Source organism: Strix aluco, chromosome 6 (genome assembly GCF_031877795.1).
Source record: "Strix aluco isolate bStrAlu1 chromosome 6, bStrAlu1.hap1, whole genome shotgun sequence".
NCBI classification, from domain to species: Eukaryota; Metazoa; Chordata; class Aves; order Strigiformes; family Strigidae; genus Strix; species Strix aluco.
Window position 1 is genome coordinate 23,111,813 of NC_133936.1, and position 15,303 is coordinate 23,127,115.

Sequence of the window (15,303 nt, forward strand, 5' to 3'; positions counted from 1 at the left end):
ATATGTAGCTGCCTCTAGGCAGGAAGCATTTCTTAAAATCAAAGAGGATGCTGTCACAGGCTCTCACTTGGTTTTTTGGGTTTGGTTTGGTTTTGTTTTTTACTTTTATGAGTCCTGTACTCACACAAAAACTGTGAAATGCATTTAGGTTATTCAGTGTCCTTGTGCCTAAAAACGTTGTGAGAACAAGAAATGTAATTAATTCCTAAAGACTTGTACCTCATGTAGCGTTAAATTGCAGAACTGGAAAAAAGTAGGAATCTAAGTCACAGTAAGGTGTGGACAACAGAACATGCAAACATTGGTCAGGAATGATAAGCAGAATTATAAAAATGTTTTTGGTACAGTAATAATAACTGAGTGTTGATGAAGACTTCATGGCTAATTCCATAATCTCTAAGTAAAGAAAGGTACACAAGTCAAGTTGATAGTAATCTTGCTGTATTTCAGGGATAAGTTCTTCAGGATAGAGATTCATGCAACTGCATGTAGGTAAAATACCAAGAATGTTTAAGCACCCTCTGAATTATAATACAAAAACATGGTAGAGGCTTGTGTTTTATTCCTCATTCTCTCTCTGAGTTACTGTGTAACCTCTGTTATATCACTTACCCTCAATATTTCTCTGTTCCTCCACTTATGAAAGTGTTTTGAGTTTTGAAAGCAATTAACTGCAAGAAACTTGATTGTGTCCAGCCAGTAATTTCCTTTGGACTCAGAGATAATAACAGAAACAAAACCAGAAATAGTCCTCTGATGCTATACACAGTGTAATTTAATTAATTAAGCTTTACTTAATACATTATACCTGCAAAAAATAGATAGCAGTTTGTCTGAGCCAAGAACTTTGTCTTTTACTTATTCTATAAAGCCATGCTATACCTTTGGTCACTGGAAACCTGTTAATGAAGAGAAGCATGCATAATGCCTGATGCTTGAGCCATTTTTTCTTTCGTTCTTTCTGCCCTAGTGTCTGGGAAGACTCTAGGCAAAGATATGTTACAGATTATGGATATTGTTAACTCTCACTTAACAGTAAACATTTGCTCTGTGTAGATTATATTTTTGTTAAACAGTGTTTGGGTGTGTTTGATAATCCATTAGGGGAGATTATAAGAGAGAGCTGCTCACTTTCTAAATATGCCTTTTGATATCTTGAACTCATTCGTGTGGTCAGTTGCTTTTTTGATTCATAGTACAAGAGATTCCAATATCCAGGCTGGTTGCCAGCCTGATGAAGGAATAAGTCAGAAGGGATTTAGTCTGTTTCCTAATATTCCTAAATGTTAAATGTCTCTTTGTGCTGTCTACATAGGCAAAATATACTGCAAAAAGTGGGCATGTTCTCTGGAGTTTGTTTATAAACATCAAATATTATCCCTGTTTTTTTGTCCTTGTCATGACTTAATCTAAACCTGGCAAAGCTGGCAGCTGGTTCAGTGTTGAAAAAGTTGAAAAACATACATCAAAACTTCCAGAGTCCTTTAAGCTAGGCAGTATCTCAAGTACCATAAATAATGTTTAAAAATACCACGGAGCATGTCATGGAGACATTTAAAACAGAAACTCAAATTTGGAACCCCAATGTTCTGTCTGTTGTCCCAGCCCTTCCTTGAATAAATTCTCATGATAAAATCTTGCATCCTTTAGGAAAACTTTCTCAAAAAAGTAAACTTTTCATTTTATTCCATTTAAAAAAAAAAAAAAGTTTTAGTGGTTTGTGAGTAGAAGTAATGGAAAACTGGAGGATTTTTAATGTTTAACTGAAGGTTTGAAGAGTACTGGCAATCAGCAAAATTGAATGAAATGAAAATTTTCTGGGGTTTTTCCCCCCTTTGAATGTACAACAATTAAGAAGTTATCTATTTATAAACAATCCTGAAATAACAGGTTGCTCTATCCAGTATAGCATGCAGGAGAAAATCTAAAAAAGCAAAGTCACAACAGCATTTGATATGGAGAAATTCAAGTGTAGTAGCAGATCTATTAACTGCCTTTTGATAGCAGAACATCAGGGAGGAAAATACATGATTAAAAGCTTAGAATTGGAAACAGGGAAGAAGAGTCTTCACAGAATACATTCTAAAAATTTTGCCCTTGGTAATATTCTTATAAGCCATCTTTCAGAATTTTAGATACTGTGGGTCCCTGTGTGGCATTTGGCTGTTTTTTAGGGAGAGTTAATATGGGACAACTATATGAAATGCAGTAGATAAGTCTGTAATAATTTTAAGGTAACAAAAATATTTAATAATCACCAGTTGCCATGTATGTTTATTTTGTTAGCCCTATCAAATGTCACAGTAGCTGAAGTTGAGCAAAACCATGGTCTTCTATATTTCCTCAAGTGATTAATAACTCCTGGCCTGAAAATTGTATACTGGATTTGATGTCTGAGAGTTAATGTTGATCAAGTATCAAACAATTTAGTTATATGGTTCAAAGTGGCAGTTTCATAATTATCAGCAGCTTTGAAGAGGCAAACTCCAGACATGGCTCATTCTCTCTTGGATGTTTTCCTGCAGACTAAGGTAGCTTATGTTCCTGTCTGTAAATAGGCTTCTTCATAGGAATCAACCAGAAAAGGTCTTCTACCAACTTCTGGTTTCAGTTTTTAAAAGAATGAAAAAACTTTAGTGTTTGCATGGATAAGGTTTTAAACAAGTTTGCTGAGGACAGTAAAGAGTTCAGAGGTTACTTTTTGGGTCAGGCTGGGTCAGTGTGCTACTACTGGTCATCATTTAGAAGTTTGTTTCTGTCATGGGGAACAAACAGTTATGAAACCTTGCATTTTGAAGGATAAAATGCAAATCTGTATATCAGGAAGAATCAAACTTGAAGAAGCCTGGAAAAAAAAGGAAGAAATGAAAAGAAAGCAAAAAGAAATTTAAACATCTAATAGTTTGAGAAGGGCAGGTATGTTCAAGCTACATTGTCAGATGTTAGGATGAGACTACGGTGGCTTGGCAGCTTCTCCCTTCTTATTAGCCAGCTGGATTACAGCAGCAGTCCATCCAAGGAAGTAATTCTTATAACCAGATATCTAAGTTCTCTGCCAGTTCACATTTAGTTTTGAAAGCAATTAACTGCAAGAAACTTGATTGTGTCCAGCCAGTAATTTCCTTTGGACTCAGAGATAATAACAGAAACAAAACCAGAAATAGTCCTCTGATGCTATACACAGTGTAATTTAATGCAATTCTTCTAGCCTTCATCTATATGAATATTAGGCAAATTAGTTTAAAACTTTTTTTTTTTTTACTTTTTTTTTTTAAATCACAAAGCTAGTGTGGCACCCAAAAGTGATCCTTGGCCTGTGTGTTTTTACTTGGAGGTTGCACAGATTTTCATTATAGCTGCAGCGTTTGTATTGTAATTAAGGCTGTGTCAGTGTTTCTATTATGACCTTGCTTCAACAAATTACTCCAGGATGGAACTTGATGTACAGGAGCAAAACTCTTTGCAATGCACAGGAAATAGGCTGTGTCTCTTTGTGTGGCAGTAGCACGCTCTCCACTCTTTTTTCATTGTGTTGAGTATTTTTCTTGTAAATTTCAGTTTGGGTGCAATTCATTTTAAAATTGGCAATAACATAAAGAAGAACAAGTACAGAAACAGTATTTCCTATGTCAGTCCTAGAAAAAAACCCACAACAGTAAATGTAAATGCTTAACTGCACCAAGAGGCCAAAAGGCATTCATAAAAGAATGTTAGGACTGGAGGGGAGATACCAGAGAGCAAACTTCCTAACGGACATAAAAATGCTTGGTCTGTGCTGCTTTCTTCCACAGGTTGGACCTGTGAGCAAGATGACTTTTCGATCTAGAAGTCTGTGTGGTCCATCTAGCTTTTCCTTCCTTGTCCTCAGCTTGTAGCGGGGTCACAGGAGCATATAGCTATTTGCACTTCTATTACTATGGCTGGTGTCTAGTACAAAAAGAGGTTATTTTATTTCAAACTATCTCTTCCCCACAAGTAGAACAAATGAATGTTTCCTGCCCTCTTCATGAAATTGTTCTCCCAAGGGAGAAATGCTTCTTGCCTTTTTGCTCCTCCTCCAAAATCCAAGAAAACCCTTTCCCTTCCAGCTATTCCTCCCTGATAAAAAGGCAAAGGGAAGGTGCTTGGAAAGATAGAATCTTTTTCAACAGACAGTGCTCGTCACTAGAGTTCTGGAATAAATCTAATGATGCTCTTGAGGTTTGATAAGGTTAGGTACCTTGAGTGACTGGCCCTTTATGCCACTTCTTTTGTCAGTGAAGAGACTACATCCTCCAGGGGATGATTCAGAACATTGCTGGAACCTTAAGGCGGATAACCTAACACCTTTGATATTCCTTTTGCTTAGAATTTGTACATTTTGTATGTCATAAGAAAGGAAAGGTAATTGAAAAAATGGCTTAATATTCTACTTTTTATGCAAAAAAAAAATACTGATAATTATTTCCCCAATTAAGAGTGCTTCCTTCTGCTTTTTATTTTTTTTTTTTAAATTTAGTTATTTTAAAAGCAGATTGTCTTTCTGATGTAAAATTGTGGAAATTATTAAAAGTTACTGTCTGTATTCTTTTTTCCCACTCTGCCAATATATCAGTAGGACATAGGATCAGTAGAAAACTGATGAGGCCAGCAGGAGATTTGAAGCTAATGTGATGTTATGCTCCTAATATCCTCTTCCTAATCATGTACTTAGGAAAATGAGTTAAGCACAAGAAAATATATGCACAAAGGTATATATGTTTTACTTATATTTGACTAAGGCCAGTTTCCTTAGTTATTTAAATAATTTAAATTTGATTCCTTTATTACTTAAGGAGAACAAACGTGGGAGTTTAATACACAATCAGATAACAGGTTAGTTTACAAAGCCATTCTGCTTGGGTTTGAATGTGCCCTCTTCCCCCTCCTCCCTGCACCTCTGATAGATACATCCATACTTGCAGCTTGTTGTCATTTAGTATTGTGGCCATGATGGTTTGCTCCAGAAACAAAAATCTTCATAGATGAGTTATGTTAGCTGTAATGTCTAGCCATTGCTTTGTTGGTTACATCTCCATGAGGTTAAGCAACGGTTATAATATTTGTGTCATTTGTAGACTGATGGGTGCTTCCATCTCTAAATGATTTACATTATTTACAATAGCATTTTTCTCTGCAGTGAAGTAGGAGGTTGAATTCTGGTTTGAAACAGAAACAATTAGAAAAAACAGTAGTACATTAGGCCACTTACATGTATTCCTACTCCTTTGAGGATCTGGCTTGTCAGCAAAGCGTAATGTTCTTGAATATAGCGACTGCTTAAAAAAAAGCCAGAAGGAACCCACAACCCGCCACCTAATCAAAGATCTGAAAATAGAAAATTTAGTTGAATGGAACTTTGAACAAATTCACAATATATTGATTCTGACCAGTAGAAATAATATCAGCTGTAACAATTTTTCTTTCATAGCTTCTTACTTGTGTTCTTTCATTTCTTCATATGTACAACATCAAGCAAACTACCATCTCTGGGAATGTAGGATGTAAAATGTAAGTGGGACTGTCAGCAAAGCCTGTGTTTCCACTATTTTATTTCCTAGATGACAAAACAGTTTGCACAGTTTTATTTAGTTACAGTTCAAGTAAACCATTACAGCATAGTTTTCCAGAGCTCATTGAGTAGCCAAAAGTAAATAAGGAAAATGAAAAAAAATAGACATAAAAAAAATAGGATCTTTAAATGTGATTCACAGTTATCAGTGAAGCTGTACTCATAGCTAACACTCTTCTCCTCCTTCCTCTTTGGAGAGGCTTTCCATGCAATAATTCTTCTGATGATATAAAAGCTCTTGGATATGAAAACATTCTCTTTACTGAATGAAAGCTGACTAGCTTCAAATGTAGAATTCTAGGTAAAGGGGAAAAAAGCAAAAGCCTCAGTGCTCATTTTTGAAACAGGATTCCATGAGTTTATGGAGATATGATTAAAGAAAAAAAAGACTTGCTACATCTTCATATTAACCTGCAACATTATAGATGAACAGTGTTTCCTGCCAAGTCATAGTACCATTCTGTTAGTGCTTGATACAATACTAAATGTTGTTTTGGGATGTGTGATCATGTGATTCCTACTTTCTACATGGCAACCAATGCAGAAACAATCTGTCAGGGACTGTCATTGAGGATCAATGCTAAATGTTACTCAGCAGGATGCAGACTGTATCTCAGTGGGTGTCCTCCTACTATGCTTTGATTATGTTTGTTGTAAAGAAAAGTCTAGTTGTGCTTACAGCATTCATATTTTACCCCCTCTGTGGAAGACATATTACAGCCTCTTGATTTGTCCCTGTTTCAACAAGATGTGTTGTTTAAAAACATATACACAGCATTTTCAAAGATTCCTTCAGTATAATCTGATTATAAAGGCGGGTTATGTGACAGTTTGTCTCTGCTGCTTATTCTGTGGCTTAAACCTCTGAGGACAAGCTGACTGAACATACATACAGTTTAGAGTCTGATGGCAGCTGTGGTTCAAAAATGGTTTTTTGGGCCAGATCTAGGGTCATCTGAGGAGGCACTTTGGCATACACCAAGGTAACAGAAGGATTTTATACTACTTACTGCTTCTTATAACTTCATTAGATGACAATACTATAGACTGGGTACATGTGGGGGAAGATTTAATTAAACAAAGTAGTAGCTTATTAACTTAGAGGGAGAAGGGAAGAGAAAAGAGGGAGAATTTTTTTTGTACTTTACTGTGTGAGTAGGGAGTAGTAAGCCTACAGATAATTCTTCATCTCTGAGCATTGATAAATAGATAGGGTTATATATTGTGAAAGAGAAAACAGATATTACACTGGACAACAAGCTGACATATTGCTTTCAGGCAATATGTATTTCAAACAAAAATAGTATTTCAAACAAAGAGTGTGTCTGTGTTTTTCACGTGACAGAAACACTCACCCATGACTTCCCATTGCCTCTTCATGTTTGCTGTCTTTGATACAGTTTTATAACACTGATGCTCTACTAACAAACTTCCAGGCATGAACGAATACATACTAGAAGACCTTACCATGTGGATGGAGCTGACAGGTACTCTCTAGATGACGATCTGGTAAATCTGGAAGTTCTAGATGAGGTACTGTACTGTTTGAGTACCAGTTTCTGACAATTGTGTCACACATTTTGCCTGTTTCTGCTTTTTAGGCTTCTTTTAACAGAATGAGAAGAATTCCTTCTTACGAAGTTTTGCTCACAGTGGCAAAGGAATTGTGATGTGACTGATATGCTATCATCAATTTGTTAATATTCTTTATAGTGACATAAAAGCAGTAGCAGTGAATCCTAATATGTAGAAGAATTTAATTATGAGTGATACTAGTTTAAATTATTTTGTGAGCTTTCTAAAATGTGAAGTTTAGTCATGAAGATCTATATTTAAGTGATTTTTCCTAAAATTGATGAATTTATATAGAGTAATATGGTATTTACAGCTTCTGGATAAAAAGTGATAAACCATTATCAGCTGTGTATTTCACTATATCACCTATATTCAAAGGATCTGTAAATTTTTGTTTTGATGATCCTTAAATTGCATTGCAGCAAGAAAAAGATAAAATACTAAATTGTGCTAGTGTCCTGTTTAAAACAGTCTGTCACTACCACTTAATGTAATCCTTGAAAAATTATTATCCTTATTTCATGGTCAAATAAAAAATTAAATGGAAATGTACGATGAAGTGCAGCAATAATATGCATGGCCATTTTCTGTTCAGAAGGTTTGCTTCTCAGGCTGGCTATGTACTAATCTGGAAATAGGAGTTGCCATTTAACTTAATTTTATGGCATTAGCAAGAATTTTGAAAATATTTGTTTGGTTTATGGTGTTGGCATTTGAAAAATAATTAGTAACACTATAATAAGTATTTCTTAGTCAGTGTTCTCAGTATATTTATAAAAATCTTCCTAACTGGGAAAATACTGTTTAACTATCAAACTTTTTGTAATCTTCTTAGGATACAATTATCCATCAGCTGCAGAAACGCTATGCTGACTTACAAATTTATACTTATGTTGGAGACATTTTAATAGCCTTAAACCCCTTCCAGAATCTCAGCATTTATTCTCCCCAGGTAAGAGAGATTCCAAGCTGTGGACAGTACTCATTTTACCTTTTTTATTAACACCACTGGCAAAAATACTTAAGTGATGTTGGAAGCTAGGAGCACAGACTAAACCCCAGCATTTTCTTTTTCCAGAAAAGTGTGGCTACAAATCTTTTTTTCTTTTTTTTTTTTTTAAAAAAATTCGGTCTCATTTGACTTCATTCCTTTCTGCTTGGTGGCACAAATTCCACAGGAGGGATGAAGATTAACCCAGCCACAGCTGTGCCTCTTGTCTGACATTTAGGGCTTTGTTCTGGGAAACACAAGATGTTATATGAACCTCCTCATGCTGAGGCTGTTGCTTCCTGAAGAATTGCTCTGGCTATTGGGTTATTACATGTCCTGTGCCATCAGCTGCTGCTTAAAAGAAACAAGTGAACCAAATGCTGTAAAGACAGAGGCAGGTTAATTCCCTACAAATGTGAGGAGAGGTGGAGCCATAAATCTTAGTCTCCATGGGTGCCTAAATCAGGGTTGCAGGTACATGGGCCAGATTTCAGATTCACTGTTATCTTTAAAGTTTTTTTTCCCTATAGGTTGGGTATTTCTGTGGTTGACTGCTTGTGTTTGAACTTCTGTTCCTTGTGATACAGTTCTCTCCACTGTCTTGTGCGGGAAACATCGGAGTGCAATTTAGGTGTTGTAATTTGTATTCTGGAAGTTGGGCAGTGCCAAGAATTACCACTCTTCTTCCAGATGATTCAGTGGAAATTTTGTGGTAAAACAGGCATCTACCTTCTGTTTAACTGGCAAAAGATAGTCACTATCCTCTTTTCTGTTAATTATGTAGCTAATTGTGTATTTTTACTATCGTGTGCTCTTTTTAAATTCAGTTCTCCAAGCTTTACCATGGTGTGAAGCGTTCATCAAATCCCCCCCACATATTTGCCTCTGCAGATGCTGCCTATCAAAGTATGGTTACCTTCAGCAAAGATCAGGTAAGAATCTGTTCATTTTGGTTTAGATTTCATGTTAATCATACTGCAACTATGCTACATGGCTATGGCTAATATTCTGTTATGTTGTACTTTGGAAAATCTTTTCTTTAATGCTTTTATTCCTACATCAGGAAAAATGGAGTAGAAATCTAGTCAGGTTTGGGAATTCTGAAGAGGACACAGTGGCATAAAAGCGACTAAAAGGTCGAATAAGATGATAGAGTTACCTGACCAGTATAGTTTCCTGGATATCCGTGAAGTCCCGGCAGTTGACACCAGCTGCAGAGTGTTGCTGTACACTCTGTAAATTATTGTAATAATTTACACTTGTGTAAAATAGGAGGGTCTCAATGCCATAGCAGATTAATATAGTTTGAACCACTTTTCCATTGCATAAAGACACCATCAAGCAATGGATAATCAATTCCTTTAACTACAAGTCACAAAAAATAGGGACCATTAACTGATTTTTTTAGTAAAAGATATTAAGGATAGGTCTAATATAAATGTAATAAGGACACAAATCCAGTTATATAGCAATGATTTTAATGAGAATGGAATGCCATGCTGTAGAAGCTAGATTTCTTTTTTATTCCATTTGTAAGATTGTAACTTTGTACTCTTTCTAATTTGATGTGCTGTATGTACATGAATATTGAGGGCTAATAATTATTTTTATTTATAAAATCCTCCTGATTTTACCCTGCACACAATTATCATGATTTTACCCACATCACACAATAATCCACAGAAAATGCTTTTTTAAAATCACAAAAGCAGAATAAAATAATAAAAAAATGTGTAATTAGAAAATACCAAACAAAGAAGACAAATAAAAGGGACATTGAAGATGAAGAAAAAAGGAGTTCTACTCAGTATGTGGAAGTACATTGGCCTGAGAGATGGTTAGTACTTCTTTAATGACTTGTGTGCTTGTCATGGTTTAACCCCAGCCAGCAGCTAAGCACCACGCAGCTGCTTGCTCTCTCTTACCCCCTCCCCACTGATGGAATGGAGCGGAGAATCGAAAACGAGTAAAACTCGTGGGTTGTGATAAGAACAGTTTAATAATTGAAATAAAAAATATTAATAATTGTAATAATTATAATGAAGAGAACAAAAAGAGAGTGAAATAAAACCCAAGAAAAGACAAGTGATGCACAGTGCAGTTGTTCACCACCCACTGACCAACGCCCAGCCAGTCCCCAAGCAGCAATCCAGCCACGTCCTCCCAGTTTATATACTGAGCATGATGTCATATGGTATGGAATATTCCTTTGGCCAGTTTCAGTCAGCTGTCCTGGCTGTGTCCCCTCCCAACTTCTTGTGGCCCTCCAGCCTTCTTACTGGCAGGGTATGAGAAGCTGAAAAATCCTTGACTTAGTAAACAACTAAAAGCATATGTATGTTATCAACATTATACTCATAATAAATCCAAAACACAACACTATACCAGCTACTAGGAAGAAAATTAACGCTATCCCAGCTGAAACCAGCGCAATGCGTTTTGATGGAGGCATTAAAGAAAACAAGTACTCATATAGAACAAGTTATGTGAGAGCTTGTTATCTGGGGAAGAAAATTAGTTTTGACACACCCTGTCAGGCTAACTTTGTGCATCTTTAATATTATATGTTTCATACCCGTTTAAGAAGTAATTTGCATTTAGATCTAAATCGGTTTCCTATTTTCTGTTTGCAGAGGATTACAGGAGCATGTTTATCTTCATTACCTGGCCAATGTTATGTTGGTTCTTCCAGTAAAGGTGCATTAGATAAACACTGTAGCCAGATCAGAAATGTATTGATTCTGTTTGGTGTATCCAATCTTCCCTCTTTCAGTGTAAGACTATTGCCCCTTGTCCTATCCCTACATCCCCTGATAAAGAGTCTCTCCCCATCTTTCCTGTAGCCCCCTTTAAGTACTGGAAGGCCACTCTAAAGTCTCCCCAGAGCCTTTTCTTCTCCAGGCTGAACAACCCCAACTCTCTTAGCCTATTCTCACAGGGAGGTGCACCAGCCTGGTGATGATCTTTGTGGCCTCCTCTGGACCCGCTCGAGCAGGTCCACCTGCTGGCCACACATCTCTTGATGCAGCCCAGGACATGGTTGGCTTTCTGGGCTGTGAGCGCACATTGCTGGTTCATAGTCGGTTTTCCATCCATTAATACCCCCAAGCCCTTCTCCTCAGGGCTGCTCTCAATCCACTCATTGCCCAGTCTGTATCTGTTCTTCAGATTGCCCCAACCCATGTGCAAGACCTTGCACTTGGTCTTGTTGAACTTCATAGTTCTACAAGAACTCATGGGCTTTAACTGTATAAACTGTTGTCTAGTCACACAAAGGCAATTAAGTTAGGTATCTGTCATGGTTTGAGCCCAGAGGGCAGCTGAGCACCATGCACCCACTCAATTACTCCTTCGCTTTCAGGGATGGGGAGGAGAAAATAAAACAAAAGGCTTGGGAATCAAGATGAGGATAGGGGGAGAGATGGGTCACCCATTATGGTCATGGGCAAAAGACAGATTCATTAGGGGAAGAAAAAGAACATCGATTTAATTTAAACACTTAGTTTTCCAATCAGAGTAGGACAGTGAGAAATACAACCACATCTTAAAAACACCTTCCCCCCACCCCTCTCTTTTTCCTCAGCTCAACTTTGCTCCTGATTTCTCTACCTCCTCCTCCCCCGTGGCATGGTGGGACAGGGGATGGGGGTCACGGTCAGTTATCACCCATTGTCTCTGCCACTCCTTCCTCCTCAGGGAGGACTCCTCACACTCCTCCCCTGCTCCAGCGTGAGGTCCCTCTCACAGGAGACAGTCCTCCGCACGCTTCCTCTGATGTGAGTCTTTCCCATGGGCTGCAGCTCTTCACGATCTGCTCCAGTGTAGGTCCCTCACATTGCAGTCCTCCCAGGGATGCTGGACTGCTCCAGCATGGACTTCCCTCAGAGTCCCGGCCTTCTTCGGGCACAGCCATCTGCTCCAGTGTGGGGTCCTCCACAGGCTGTAGGTGGGCACCTGCTCCACTGGTGACCTCCATGGGCTGCAGGGGCACAGCCTGCCCTCTCACCATGGGCTGCAAGGGGGGTCTCTACTCCGGTGCACCTCCCCCCCTCCTCCTTTCTTCCACTGACCTCAGTGTTTGCATAGGTATTTCCCTCACAACTCCCCTTCCTCTCAAGTTTCCCTTCTTAAATACGTTATCGTGGAGGCACGGCCACCATCGGTAATTGGTTCCGCCTTGGCCAGAGGCAGGTACAACTTGGAGCCAGGGGAACTTCAAGAAGCTTCTCACAAGGGGCTGCCACTGTAGCCCCCTCCCCTTCTACCAAAACCTTGCCATGCAGAAACCCAACACAGTATCTTAACCCTGTAAATCCATCATTGGGTTACCCATTTTCAAGAAGAACAAAAATACCCAACAAGAAACAAATAAATGAGCTGAAAATGTCATATTGCACACATTGTTCAGAGTCAATCACTGCACCTGCTGTCAGACACCACAAGACACTACCAGAGAACTGCTACATCTTTCAGACCTTTTCACAAAGCTCAGTTCTATATGAAGTGTCATTGCACCAAGTATTTTAGGCCCTTGTACCTTCTCCCAGCCAAGAATCTTGTATGTTCACAGTGTGGTGCAAATAATTTTCAGGTGTTTGCATAAAAACACATGAATCTATGCAACTGCTCAGTGTTAACATTTTAATTATATGTCAGCTGATACTGTACCTTAAGTAGACTAATATTTGTATGGGTGATTTGTGGAACACATGAAAAATTAGGAAAATAATACATGCTATTAGAATTCTTACTTGCTGTGACCTGAAGTGTTCATTCTAAAGTGTTCAGATGTGAAGTGGCCTTCAGGGTGTACTGGCCGCCTACTTCCATCTTGTCTGTGAAGCATAACAGCAGAAAGGAGGATACCAAGTGATTTAGACCATTCTAGCTAATCCCTGAGTCTGGAAGCTATTTGGATACCATGTGTTAAGGACTGCTGACTCAGGAAGAAGATGGATATGTTCTCCCAGAATCATGCAGTGAACACATGCATATTTTTCAGAAATATTTAGATGCTACTTTGTTGTTCTAGCTTGAATATCAGCATCACTTACAGAATAACCTCTGTACATAGCAGCAATTATTTAAGATTATTTTTAAAGCCAGGAGGAGACTTTTGGTCAGTGTATTAAATACAGCTTTACCCTGTGCTTCATGTTAATTCGTATGAAGTCAATGCAGTGAGCTCAGATGCAGGGTTGAATTATGTCACATCAACTGAACTGTGGAAATTTTCTGAGTTCTCATCATTTGAAACAAGCTGCATATGTGCATAGCATGTGTTAGCCTATAGACATGGTCACTCATTTATGTGTCATAGCCCTTAGAAATTCAATCACTGCTTCACACATATGCACATTGCTATCAGGCATTGTGAGACACATTTTAGTAATCTAGGGAACAAATTATTTCACTGAGCCTTTGCTGATCTTTCCTTTCAGAAGGGAGTTGAGGGAATAGACCCTTAAAGTATTTTCTGGTCTTGGTACTAAACATTAAATAACAGATAGGAGCAGTAACAGCTGAAAGTGACTATGTGGTGAGCTGTGCACTTTTCTGTTTTGTTTTGTGTGTTCAGTGCATTATCATCAGTGGGGAAAGTGGTGCTGGAAAGACAGAAAGTGCCCATCTGATCGTCCAACATTTGACCTTCTTGGGAAAGGTATTTCTTAGCCAATCATGTAAAACTATGTACAACTTCTCCTAACCCCACCCCCAATTTCCGCTTTATTTAATCTTTAATACTTGTTCATGTGAATTGTCCTACTTGAGTTAGGGATGGAGTAATCCTGCATATGAGAGTATTGAATTAAGGTACTAGAGTATGACCCACACCAAGCCATTCCATATTTAAAGAGAAGGTGGCAGATCCTGAGTGTTCAGTGCCTGTACTTATCTACAGTGTTTATCACGTATACTGTTGTTCATTTATACAATAAAGAATGACAGATCTTGCTGTGGCTCTAATCTTAGAAGCTCTTACACATTTAAATGTTACAAATAATGCTATTAATGCACAATTATGTGAAAATCAAGTGTGTAAGGTTAACCTTAAGTAGATATGCTTAGTTTTTGATGGGTTTGGTGCTCTAACAAATTATATGACACCTCAGAGGCAGAACAATTGCAGAGAAAGAAGAATCTGTTTTTTCCTACTTGTGATCGACTTCCTCATCAATTTGTTGGCCCTGTTGTATAAATAGAAAGGTTAGCACAGTATCTAAGGCCATACAAGCATGAGAAAGGGATGCTATGCTTCTGAAGCAAGAATTGAATTGTGAGTAAGCAATATATTTTTTAATGGTCCTTCTGATCTGAATATGTTCTGTCAAGGCCAATAACCGTGCTTTGCGTGAGAAAATTCTTCAGGTGAATCCTCTGGTTGAAGCATTTGGGAATGCCTGCACTGCCATCAATGACAACTCAAGTCGCTTCGGAAAATACCTGGAAATGATGTTTACACCTACAGGAGCTGTAATGGGGGCAAAGATTTCTGAATATCTACTTGAAAAATCAAGGGTCATAAAACAGGCTGTGTAGGTATATTAATTGTCTGTTCACATTTATATAACGTTTGGATTCTGTTTAATTCTCAAAAATTCTTTCTTTTAAATGCTTTTGTGTCTTCTGCTAAAGCAGTGACCCTTTGTACAGTGCTATGATGACAAGAATAGTCAGTTAGGTTCTTTTGGAGTGGAAGTCAGAGCTGCTCCATTCTTTGGAGAAATATTGTGGTTGGCTGGGTTTTCTGTGTTTCACAGTTGCTGATCCTACACCATTAAAACACATGGGAGATTTGCTACCTACTTAGTGAGCTCATGATAAGAACTTCTTTTACATTGTACAAGACGCCACAAGAATAAACACATGTGCTTTAAAAGGATACTTTTTTTTTCCAGGGGAGAGAAAAATTTCCATATATTTTATTATATTTATGCTGGCCTTTATCACCAGAGGAAACTTTCTGAATATAGACTTCCCGATAAAAAGCCTCCTAGGTAACTATAACTCACTTGTTTTAACTGCCTGTTATAATTAGCTATTGATCAGCCCTTGCTTTCAGTATGATGCCTTAAAATCTCTCTTAATCTTTCTCCATCCCTTAAGGATCTTTTTTAATCTTCCCAAGCAAAGAAGAGGATGGACA

General features: G+C 37.9%; 1 protein-coding gene across 1 annotated transcript in view; it reads left to right on the plus strand.

Annotated features, from left to right (window-relative positions):
• The window catches only part of MYO3B (myosin IIIB), a 214,396-nt gene that overhangs the window by 99,984 nt on the left and 99,109 nt on the right, over nucleotides 1-15,303 (plus strand). Inside the window, 6 exon segments of the mRNA XM_074829074.1 lie at nucleotides 7,027-7,123; nucleotides 8,001-8,117; nucleotides 8,984-9,088; nucleotides 13,735-13,818; nucleotides 14,490-14,692; nucleotides 15,056-15,154. Of these exon segments, the coding sequence (XP_074685175.1) occupies nucleotides 7,027-7,123; nucleotides 8,001-8,117; nucleotides 8,984-9,088; nucleotides 13,735-13,818; nucleotides 14,490-14,692; nucleotides 15,056-15,154 (705 nt within the window).